Consider the following 12,255-nt stretch of genomic DNA (forward strand, 5'->3'; position numbering starts at 1 on the left):
AAGATGCTGGAAAACTGAAGAATCTGCAGGACCTTAAAGATTTTTCTGAAGAACGCTGCTCAGTTTAACTGTTCAGAACAAACAAGGGACTCATGCACAATCATCACAAAACAGAAAGACAGTCGAGGATCATCAGGTGACCACACACAGTATTAAGAACCAAGGGTTCCCAAACTTTCGAGTGGGGTTATTTTAATAATTTCAGCTATTTGTTTGTCTTGTGGACTAAATGTTAATATCTTTTATGTACAATATCTTACTCAGGACAGTACTAAATAAAATATAACATGCATTTAATAAAATTACTCTTATTTTCACAGATTCTGCAAGGGGTGCCCAAACTTTCGATCCCCACTGTATATTGTTTTCAGCGTCATTCCATTTGTAATTCAGTTTTGTTCAATTCAAATTGCAATTTTTCTGATTGCTGCTTCAGTTCATATATAGGAATTGTGATTTAAAACATAACTGATTTCTGAATGTCACACTACCTTGATTTGCAGGAGATTATGGGTAAAAAACATGAGGAATATCCAGTGGTGACATTAGTTCCTGTGCTGAGGTGATTTGATGGCTGTGCTCTCAGTGACAGTGAAGACATGCTCTCTAACACTGACCGGGTTACCAAGAGAAAAATAGCATGACGTTCAGAATGATCTTAAAAATGGCCTTTGAGATCAGTGTTTCAGATTGATGTGTCATGTTTGGTTTTCAAAGGAACCAAAGGATCTGAGTGACTCAACGGAGCTTCTGTAACCTTGTCAGTGATTTTGAGTGACTTCTGGAGAAGATTTACAACTTTTACTTCTTCTGTTAAAAGCTAGAAGTTATAGTATGTGTCCCAGAACTTAATGATTTCCATACTTCGTTTTATCACTAATGGCATGTCATAAACATCCTTATTGATGTTGACTTTGGTAACGTGGGAAACATGATAAATCACTGGCACCGAACCTCGTGTCAGCGGGTTTTCTGCTTTTTTGAGTGTAATCTCCAAATGTTTTATCTTATTTCAACTACCATGCAAAAGTTTGGGGTCAGTAAGTGTGTAATCAATTTTTTATAATACTATTTTTCATCAGTGACACATTAAATTGATGTGTTAGCAAAGACATTTATAATGTTACAAAAGATTTTTCTATTTCAAACAAACGCTGTCAAATTAAACTTTCAAAGACCACAAAATAATGACTACGATGCAGCACAACTGTTTTGAGCAGTAAATCAGCATATTAGAATGATTTCTGAAGATCATGTGACACATCACAGAAATAGATTAAAGTTTAACAGACATTTACATAGAAAACAGCTATTGTAAATTGGAATAATGTTTCACAATCTATTTCTGATGACATCCATATATGTGCACAGTGGCCATTACAAGTATTTAGATACTTAAGTCATATGTACAAATGAATCATCATATTATAACAAATTATGAAAGCAAGTAGCGCATGTTTTTAATTTGAGCTTTACAGAACATTTTTATTACATTTACATTCATGCATTTAGCAGACACTTTTATCCAAAGCGACTTGCAGTGCATTCAGGCATGTGTGTGTTCCCTGGGAATCGAACCCACAAGCTTCTGTGCTGCTAACACAATGCTCTACCACTGGAACACTACAGAGAACTGTCTAGTTATCTTTGATATGGTGATGATATCAGCTTTAAGATTTTTATTTGTCACGTTTGTATTTATTCGTATTTTCCTGCATTGCACAAACGTGTTGGAGTGAACTGAAGCAAACGAATGCATTGCATCTAATTTTAACTACGGTCTATCGGCCGATGTCCTGATTTCCAGCCATTACAAACCGCACACTTCAGATTAGATAAAGCTATTTCTGAGCAGCAGAAGCACCAGGTTTGTTTCCCGAGGGGTGATTATGTGTAGCCAGGCTGGCTGAAAACAGAGCGGACTCGAGTATCCAGGACCTGCAGTGCCTTTCCTGACATCTCTGCTCAGAGCTGGAACTGCCTCCTGATGCAGATCCGAAACACATTTCTTTTGTTTATACAGGCCATCATGTAAGGCAAGCACAAAGCCCTTTTAATGAAGCTTGACGCGCCTTTGTAGCCACTTCAGAAAACGCCAGCAGACGAAGGGGTTCACCAGAAGTGCGGCTTGTTTCACACTTAGCTCATGCGCTCTCCGTGTTTGGAGCTGAATAGGGAGCATCCATGAAGAGTTGGAGGTGACCGTAGATTTCAGCATTGGCTTTGTATGAAGTGGAAACATTAGACTCTTTTAAAGGTTTTTTTTTCTTTTCTTTTTTCTGATGGACAAGTTTTGATGGTTCTGTGCAAATAAGTGTAGTTTTTCTTTTTTTTTTTTGTGGTTTGTCATTTGGCAGTCAGGTTTGTTCAGCTTCCATTTGGGGCTTGATAACTTATTGTATTGTCCTCCAAATCTGCTCTACAAGCTTAAATAGAGACCCTTGCTGGGATCACAAAATACAGTATTGTTCAAAATAATAGCAGTACAATGTGACTAACCAGAATAATCAAGGTTTTTAGTATATTTTTTATTGCTACGTGGCAAACAAGTTACCAGTAGGTTCAGTAGATTGTCAGAAAACAAACAAGACCCAGCATTCATGATATGCACGCTCTTAAGGCTGTGCAATTGGGCAATTAGTTGAAAGGGGTGTGTTCAAAAAAATAGCAGTGTCTACCTTTGACTGTACAAACTCAAAACTATTTTGTACAAACATTTTTTTTTTCTAGGATTTAGCAATCCTGTGAATCACTAAACTAATATTTAGTTGTATGACCACAGTTTTTTAAAACTGCTTGACATCTGGGTGGCATGGAGTCAACCAACTTGTGGCACCTCTCAGCTGTTATTCCACTCCATGATTCTTTAACAACATTCCACAATTCATTCACATTTCTTGGTTTTGCTTCAGAAACAGCATTTTTGATATCACCCCACAAGTTCTCAATTGGATTAAGGTCTGGAGATTGGGCTGGCCACTCCATAACATTAATTTTGTTGGTTTGGAACCAAGACTTTGCCCGTTTACTAGTGTGTTTTGGGTCATTGTCTTGTTGAAACAACCATTTCAAGGGCATGTCCTCTTCAGCATAGGGCAACATGACCTCTTCAAGTATTTTAACATATGCAAACTGATCCATGATCCCTGGTATGCGATAAATAGGCCCAACACCATAGTAGGAGAAACATGCCCATATCATGATGCTTGCACCTCCATGCTTCACTGTCTTCACTGTGTACTGTGGCTTGAATTCAGAGTTTGGGGGTCATCTCACAAACTGCCTGTGGCCCTTGGACCCAAAAAGAACAATTTTACTCTCATCAGTCCACAAAATGTTCCTCCATTTCTCTTTAGGCCAGTTGATATGTTCTTTGGCAAATTGTAACCTCTTCTGCACATGCCTTTTTTTTAACAGAGGGACTTTGCGGGGGATTCTTGAAAATAGATTAGCTACACACAGACGTCTTCTAACTGTCACAGTACTTACAGGTAACTCCAGACTGTCTTTGATCATCCTGGAGGTGATCATTGGCTGAGCCTTTGCCATTCTGGTTATTCTTCTATCCATTTTGATAGTTGTCTTCCGTTTTCTTCCACGTCTCTCTGGTTTTGCTCTCCATTTTAAGGCATTGGAGATCATTTTAGCTGAACAGCCTATCATTTTTTGCACCTCTTTATAGGTTTTCCCCTCTCTAATCAACTTTTTAATCAAAGTACGCTGTTCTTCTGAACAATGTCTTGAACGACCCATTTTCCTCAGCTTTCAAATGCATGTTCAACAAGTGTTGGCTTCATCCTTAAATAGGGGCCACCTGATTCACACCTGTTTCTTCACAAAATTGATGACCTCAGTGATTGAATGCCACACTGCTATTTTTTTGAACACACCCCTTTCAACTAATTCAACTAATTGCCCAATTGCACAGCCTTAAGAGCGTGCATATCATGAATGCTGGGTCTCATTTGTTTTCTGAGAATCTACTGAACCTACTGGTAACTTGTTTGCCACGTAGCAATAAAAAAATATATGAAAAACCTTGATTATTCTGGTTAGTCACATTGTACTGCTATTATTTTGAACAATACTGTATAGTCCAATTTTTCCATTTGTTGCTGTTGATCATGTCACTCTTGATTTGGACACCGTAATAGCTTTCTTGTTCCTCCATATTAAGGTCATGTTCTTTCGTTCAACATTGGCTCTGAATATGTCTGGGTAAATCTTCCCATGACAAAACAACAGCAGGATTTTTCCATTGGCTTTTGGATTACTGCATACAGAAATGTCAGATTCGTACATGGTTTGTTCATCACGGTAAAACACAACTGAACATAACTTTTATTAGTTTTGAAACATAAATATAATCACCAGAAGTAAAAAGCCAAACACAGACTATAAACAAAATACATTAGTCGCATGATTTGCCATAAAGCTTCTGGTCAGTCTTTCAGTCTTGAAGCATTGAAAGCTTATGGTGTGATGACGTTAATGTACCAACAAACCTCTGTAGACATGAGTTTCATCATCTCTGTATGAACTTTTTGAAGCATCGATTGAATAGAATCCTTGTCTCTTTAATGTCAAAGTGAAGTCAGATCTCTACAATGTGAAAATAGTTGATTTTTCAGAAGTATTTGACACACTTTTTTTCTAGGTTCATGTGTATGGTACAGACTGTTAATGGAGCTGACTGTTCTCTGCAGGAGGAGTGTTTCCTGAACTTGGAGGCTCCCATCAGCAGGGTTTGTGGGTATGATACGCCCTTCCCTCACATCTTTGAGCCTTTCTACATCCCTGACAAGTGGAAGTGCTTCGAGGCTGTGAAGCGTATGATCAACTACTAAAGCACAGGTCAGTCCTTTCTGTCCCATGTAACGTTATTGTTTAAGCCTGTAAGCCTGACATTTGAAATATATATATATATATATATATATATATATATATATATATATATATATATATAATTTTTTTTTTTTTTTTTTTAAGTGGAACATTTTAAACCATATTGAATCTTTAACTTATATATATATATATGCTGATATAGTAAGGATATAAAGGAAAAAGAGCTCAGTTTTATTTAGAGACTCAAAAATGGACAAGATTATGCAGGTGGTGATATTAATATGACAAAAAGTAAAATGAAATTCTGATGCTTGTAATGTAAATCAGTAAGATCTATATAACAGTACAGCAGACAACTTACATAAAATGCTATAAATATGTCGTCACTCTGTATCTCCAATAATGCATCTTAGTAAGATGAGATTTAATGATCCAGACATATAATGCAATGCAATCCAGTGATGATTGAGAGATGAAGAAATAAACGCTCCTCAAAAGATCCTGAGGATCAGATCTGACTCTAAAACATGATTGATGGAGAATGAAGTAAAGCTGAGCTGCTTCAAGTGCTCATCTGGAAACATTACTGCACTTATTCTGATGTTTAATTGATAAAACTCAGTAAATATTTGACAGCAAAAAGGCATGTGATGCTGAAGGAGGAAGTTTGTACAATTACACTAAAAGACCTTTTACTTGATTAAATATGTTACAGTAGACTTTATAGTGTTAAACTGAAACCACATCAAGTACATATTACACACACATACACACATACACACACACACACACACTCAGACTGCATGTGTTCAGAATCGGCGTGCAGCATCAGCGCTCTTTACTGTTTCTGGTATTGCCAGATCCATGGTGCTTGCATTCATGCTCCAGGAACAGTTTATTTTCACTTTTGTGTAATTCCATCTATATTTGGCTGTAACAGGTCATTACACAGTTGGGACACAGTTTGTAGATGCTGTTGACATATATAGATCCAGCAAAACTGATGTCATGTGATCCACAACTACACAGAGACAGAACTTTGTGCTGCTGCTATGAGCATTTGAACCAACATTTACTGCTTTTTGTTCACAGGCGACACAGATCAAGAACTCGTCCTCCTCTAGTGAATCAGTGAACAAACCAGTCAATAACAATCACAGCTAACTAGGTTTCTACCTGTAGATGGGACCATGTTAACGGACAGGCTGTAATCTTTGGGAAACGTCCTTGATCATGTGTCTAGAGGATGAAACATGGTTTCTGAACACTAACATGTGGACATCACACGGGTGTCTGTGAAAGTCTGTCTGTACTCTCATTGTTACCCGAATGTCACCATCTTCCTTTAGTTTTTTGTTATTTAACTTTAATTGAGGCCGGATCTTGTGTGTGTTACTGTTTTATTGGTGATTCACTGAATGCTCTATCCTGTTTGTTAAATCTTTTCTTTAATTGAATAAATCTTCTCTGTTCATAAAACCAAGTGAGCTGCTTTACTCTCTTTTGTCAACACAGCAAAACTTGAACCACAAGCCGAGAACAGAATATAGCGATAAATTGGCATCTTTTATTTTGGTGGTGTGTGACCGCAGTGGCTCAGTGCTGGGTGCGGTGCTCAGATGACCTCAGGTTGAATGTATTCTAGCGTCCATCTTGCTCACACACTGTCATTACTCACTTAAGCATATGAAATCTGGCCCCAGTGATCTTCACACAGATGCTCTGCTGAGATCAGCTTGTTCGGCTGGATCTACACTCCTCTCTGAGGTTTGTGTGATGCGTTCTTCCTTCACAGAGGAGCGTGCATCACGTCAAGCACATAGATGACTGACACGCTTGGATTAATCTGTCAGCGATGGCTTTTACAGATGCAATTAAGATCTATATGCATGTTTTTTACTCGGCAGCTAACCAGAATAATACACTGAGCAAAATTATAAATGCAACACTTTTGTTTTTGCCCTAGAAAAGTCTTTTTCTATGTTAACAAAAGGACTATTTCTCTCAAATATTGTTCACAAATCTGTCTAAATCTGTGTTAGTGAGCACTTCTCCTTTGTGGATCCACCTCACAAGTGTGGTTTATCAAGATGCTGATTAGACGGCATGAGTATTGCACAGGTGTGCCTTTAGGCTGAACACAATAAAAGACCACTCTAAAATGTTTTATCACACAGATGTCACAGATGTCGTAAGTTTTGAGGGAGCGTGTTATTAGCATGCTGACTGCAGAAATGTCCACCAAACTGAATTGCCCGTAAACTGAATGTTAATTTCTCTACCATAAAGGCCCCAATATACTTCAAACGAAAGCGAAGAATTAACTATGACATCATTTGTTGTTGACGTAGATTGTGATATGGAAATATGCATCAGTTAAATCCACTGATGTAAACCAATCTTGGAGATGCAGAGAGCATTTTGAACATCTGAGGTGCCTGGTCAGCTGTCGCAAATCCAGGATTGGCTGTAAGCTCCTGCATGTCTGCGAACGCTCAAGGCAGACAGCAAGGATCACCAGCATCACCTGGGGATCCCTCACATCTTCTTTTAAACGTTTCTGGATATGGACTCAGCTTCCACACAATTGCCCCCAGCTCCCTGCAGCCTCCTAAAAAATGGCCGTATCTAAATGTGCACCTGAGGACAGGAGCGCACAGTGTCACGCCGTTCGAGAGTGGAATGACTGCCAGCAGTACACGTGTGGTCCGGGGTTGGAGGGGGCTAACTTGGCATGGACCATCTCCAAGCGACAGTGCTTTTGAGTATACTTCAGATATTAATTACTAGTCAGTACATAAGACAGGGTTGAGAACTTTTCTAGTGCTTCGACATATTGCTCGAAAAAAAATTTTATTAGCGAAGTTAAACTTAATCTCACCACTGTGGGCTCTTTCTTGTGAAAGAGTGTGTGAGTGTTGTAGCAGCTTGGTGAAGAGCTGAAGAACAAAGGGAATGAGAATTGGTCACTCAGGCAAGAATAAAGGTTTCTTCACTAAACAGAGCAAGAGCACAACATCCCATAGTCACGCGACTGAAAGGGAACAGTTTCTTACTTTGTTCCTGAATGTATCAGCCGTTTCGGATGAATTGATTGAATAAATGTATTATATTTGGCTCTTTTGAAAAATAAAGCAACTAGGCCAATGTAATGCATACCTATTTTTATTTAAAGTGTATTCCATGTATTCTAACACAGTAATGGATGTCTCTGCACTGAGCCCGAGACATTCACTCATCCTAGAACCACCTCTGTTGAGGATCCTGTAGCCACACTCACACATGTGTGAATTCCCATGTTAGATAGTAAAAAAGGATCATCTTAATTGAGCCTGAGTCACCCGGACTGACCCCTCTCTACCCCTGTGGACTCAGGGTCAGCTGTTGATGCTAACTAATGGTTGCTAGGGAGAGACTGAAACACTGGGCAGTGCAGGTCATCATTTGGCTGACAGCTGGACAGAGCATTTGTTTACACACGAATGCCACACGGTTGGAGACCGAGCACAGCTGTCTCATATGACGTAAGTGCTTCTAATTGCATGTGGCATCAAAATAATTTCCACCTCTAATTTAAGCATCCTTTCATATAACGCTGTGCACTTAGGTGTAATAGCAAACCAGCTCAGGCCAGTGAGCCGCACGCATGAATTCCATTGACCAGAGAGATTTACACTGCAAAATAGCGATGTGCTGGGGAATTACATTTATTTCTTCTGTGAGAAATGTGTTTTATGTAAAATTTTACAATGGACTAGTGCAGGTAAAAGAATAGAAAAACTAACAGGTGCTTGTAATGGGGTGAAAAAGGCTTTAGATACAACAAATACAAAACGTGATTTACAATAAATAAAACAATGACATGAGCAATAACGCACACAACCATGATATAAAAATGTAACAGTCCATATATTTATAGATTTGGAAAATTTCATTTCCAGATATAAACTCTAAAAGAACAGAAATATAGAGCAGCCTTGGAATTGATTCAAAATCAAGATCACTTATGAGAATGAATGAAATGGAAATTTAAGACAGATTATCAATGCTAGGGGTGCTCCGATTGATTGGCTACCGAACACTAGTAATTTGAAAACATTCTGAGATGCTCTCACCTTCTTTCTCTAAATTCGCAAATGCTTCAAATCTGCACTATAAGCAAACTACACACTACACATTTGACACAGGAAATGTCACTTGCACAATCATCATTAAAGTTTATCATTTGCATTTCTTCTTAATTATTGCCAGTGTTTAAACCACTCAGCACTTGCATGGTCTCCTAGAGAAGGTGCGCTCATGCACACTCAAAGCACACACACATAGTGCCAGGTTCACACATACTCTTTCTTATAATTATTACTAATATTTATGAATTATATAAAGAGAATCACGTTACTCAAAAAGCATTTTCAGTGCCTTTAGGTTTGAAATCAAAATGGATGAATGTTGTGTTTGTAGTAAACAGCCATGGATCAGTAGTGGACTCCTGTGTGAAAGCACAGTGCATGCTGCTTCTGTACTGCTTACATACTGCACAGGGTCTGCACCGGAGCATGAAACTGGCTTGCGGCTGCCTCACATACAGCTCACAGAATAAGCCTTGTGCTGTGTGTAAGCTATTGTGCAACAATTGCCCAATTATTAAAACAAAAATGCACTGCATGATTAAACATTTGGGTGAGATTATATATTTTTTAAAAATTGAATTCAGGCCCTGAATGAATGTCTGTAAAAAAAAAAAAAAAAAAAAATCCTTACTGGAGCATCATTATAGATAATTCTACACAATAAAAACAAGGCTTCAAAAAATAAAACATGGTATCGGTGATCAGTATCGACAGATACTGCTTCCTGTGATGTAGAAAGGACATGACCTGCGTTGCACTTCATAAGTAATAGGAGTGCACCCTCTTTTGTGTCTTTTGATTAGATGCAGATAGGCTAGTTGTATAGTATAGTTTGGTGATGCGAAGATGAATAATTTATTATTGTTTGAATCTGTGCATTTTTTGTAGTTTGATTTTTGTAAATTTTTAATTTTTTTTTAAATGCTGGTTTGAAATGCCAAGAAGTGCATAAAACCATATAAAACTGAGGCAAATAATTTGTTATCCCATAAGAAAAGATGCACATAAACCACAGTGGAATTTGCAAAATCATTTCATACACAACACAAGAATTAACAAAAAATACATGCACAAAAAATGTTGCTCACCAGTGGACTCATCTCATCACACAACAACTAAAATATTGTTTAAGTCATTCTGAAATGCTTGAGCCAAAGTCTGTCACCAAAATGATTTCTAAACACCTTCCAGAACTGTCTCACACAAGTGTGTTCACAAACGGCTTTTGTTATCGTTTCATCTGCATTTTCTGAACAGCTAGTCATTTCTAATGTAGGATACAGGAGTCACAAGCTTCCCCGGTAGCAGAAACTTTCATTTGTATTATTAATACTTTGCATTAGTTTCCCAGGAAGTGACAGTTTTGTGCTCTTGAACACATGGGATGGAAACAAATGATTTTACAAATTATTTATGAGATATTCAAATTTTCTGCACAAGTTAAATTTGCAGCATTGCAATATGGAAATGCTTTAACAGCGAATCAGTATTAGATTTATGTCCAAAAGTATACCTCTCTAAAATTTACCTGTGTCAGTGTAATTTACATAAAAATAAGAGTAGATAATGCGCATGCATGCTGATAGATGACCACTGTATACAAAAAAAAAAAAGTAAAATGCAATGCAAACTGTAGCTACTTTAATGCACTTTTCGCCTTACAGTATGCTTCAATAAACACACACACATATAATGTGGAGTCTTGAATCCCATGGCAGTTAAGGCAGGATTAGTTCAGTGATGAAGAATGGACCTGAATTATTCAGATAAGTTGTCAAAAGCCCACACTTATGTTCTAATGGAAAGAGTCTGCTATGGCAAACTTCAGTAGGTGTATGGTGGCAAGCGAATGAATGAATGATGCATTTATATTGCACTTTGTGTATTGCTGTACACCCAGTAGTTATGTACATGACGTGTGTGTGCACTTTTGAAGCATTGTTTTGATTCTTTTGGCATAAATTAGCCTATGCCCTTGTTGAATCTGTTCATTGTAGCAGCTGACATCGCTCATAAGATAGGAGGATTTAACCTGGCTGTGTTCAGACTTGCTTCAGCACTTTTCCATCATCTCTCTACACGTTTGCCATGTCCCTTTTTCAGTTTTACACGGTTCATAGATTTGGGCAAGCTCTGTAAAAAAAAAAGCTCATAAAACAATCATAAAGTATAATTCATTTGACTATTATGTACTACAGTACATATTCCAAGTCTTTGTGTAATAGCTTTGTGTGAAAACATGTTTCAAACAGCCCAGACACTCTGAAAACGTGTCTGTGGTGACATTGCTACAAAATTATATTAAGTTGCTTGCACTTTTTGGGACACTTTCAAAGTGAACTGGCCAGTAAGTTGTGCTAAAAGCGTGTTCAGTTTTATCCAAAACAGATGAACATGAATCTGGTTTTATGATGTCGGTTGTTTTATATGTTGTGACAGTTTGCAAATGAAATATCCAGTGAGTGGCACTGAGGTTAATGCTCTATTACACTGAAAATAATGTAGCGCCCACACTACACATACAAAAAAATGAAATAAAAACACATCTAATGAAACAATAATGTCAGACAAGTTTTTGAGCTCTTGACTCGTGTTTCAAGGGACTCATACTCATAAAGACTATGTGCTCCACATCTTAAATACAGTGCTGTACCGGGTGCGCTAACGAGCACGTTTATTATGTCAGAAAAGCCATACATATGGAGCTGATTATATAATGCAAATTTCAAAATGTATTAATTTATTAATTATGCACTATGAGAAAATGGTTTTAAGGTCATAACATAATAATTTTCAAGGAATTTCACAAAAATAAGTCTTTATTCATCATTATAAAACAGTTAGTTCCAGTGATTGGCCAGCGGCTGTGTTTTATTCACAATAAAGTACGTCTCTGACTGCTTCACCCAATACTTCTGTGTGTCACTGCACAACACCCTTAGCAACATAAACAACCAATAATATAGTGTCAAAGCTGGTCCATGTATTATATATCTCATCAAAATTAACAGTTTTATTAACTTTTATTTGAAGGATGAGTGAACTCTGCTGGCGTTATGTTGCATCATTCACCTTTAATTTGGAGACCACACCCAACCCCCGTTTAAACTCTTCTTATGCGGGACGAATGTTGATGTGTGGGTGTCTGTGTCAGTCCACCGCTGACGAAGAGTGGAGGGAATATTTCTGTATTACTAAGTTTTCTGTTTTAGGTACGATTCTGTATGTCCATGAATTTACAAAGTAATGACGCTCGCAAACTCACTCTGTGTTGTGAATC

The 12,255-nt window shown here is 37.7% G+C and overlaps 1 protein-coding gene across 1 annotated transcript in view; it reads left to right on the forward strand.

Moving 5' to 3' along the window:
• Positions 1–6,328, forward strand: part of LOC113060068 (2-oxoisovalerate dehydrogenase subunit beta, mitochondrial) — a 48,352-nt gene extending 42,024 nt beyond the window's left edge. Inside the window, exons 10-11 of the mRNA XM_026228885.1 lie at positions 4,707–4,854; positions 5,938–6,328. Of these exons, the coding sequence (XP_026084670.1) occupies positions 4,707–4,847 (141 nt within the window). The 3' untranslated portion in view covers positions 4,848–4,854; positions 5,938–6,328. The remainder of the gene's footprint in view (positions 1–4,706; positions 4,855–5,937) is intronic.
• The last annotated feature ends 5,927 nt before the right edge of the window (positions 6,329–12,255 follow it).

The sequence above is a fragment of the Carassius auratus genome, chromosome 41 (assembly GCF_003368295.1).
Source record: "Carassius auratus strain Wakin chromosome 41, ASM336829v1, whole genome shotgun sequence".
NCBI classification, from domain to species: domain Eukaryota; kingdom Metazoa; phylum Chordata; class Actinopteri; order Cypriniformes; family Cyprinidae; genus Carassius; species Carassius auratus.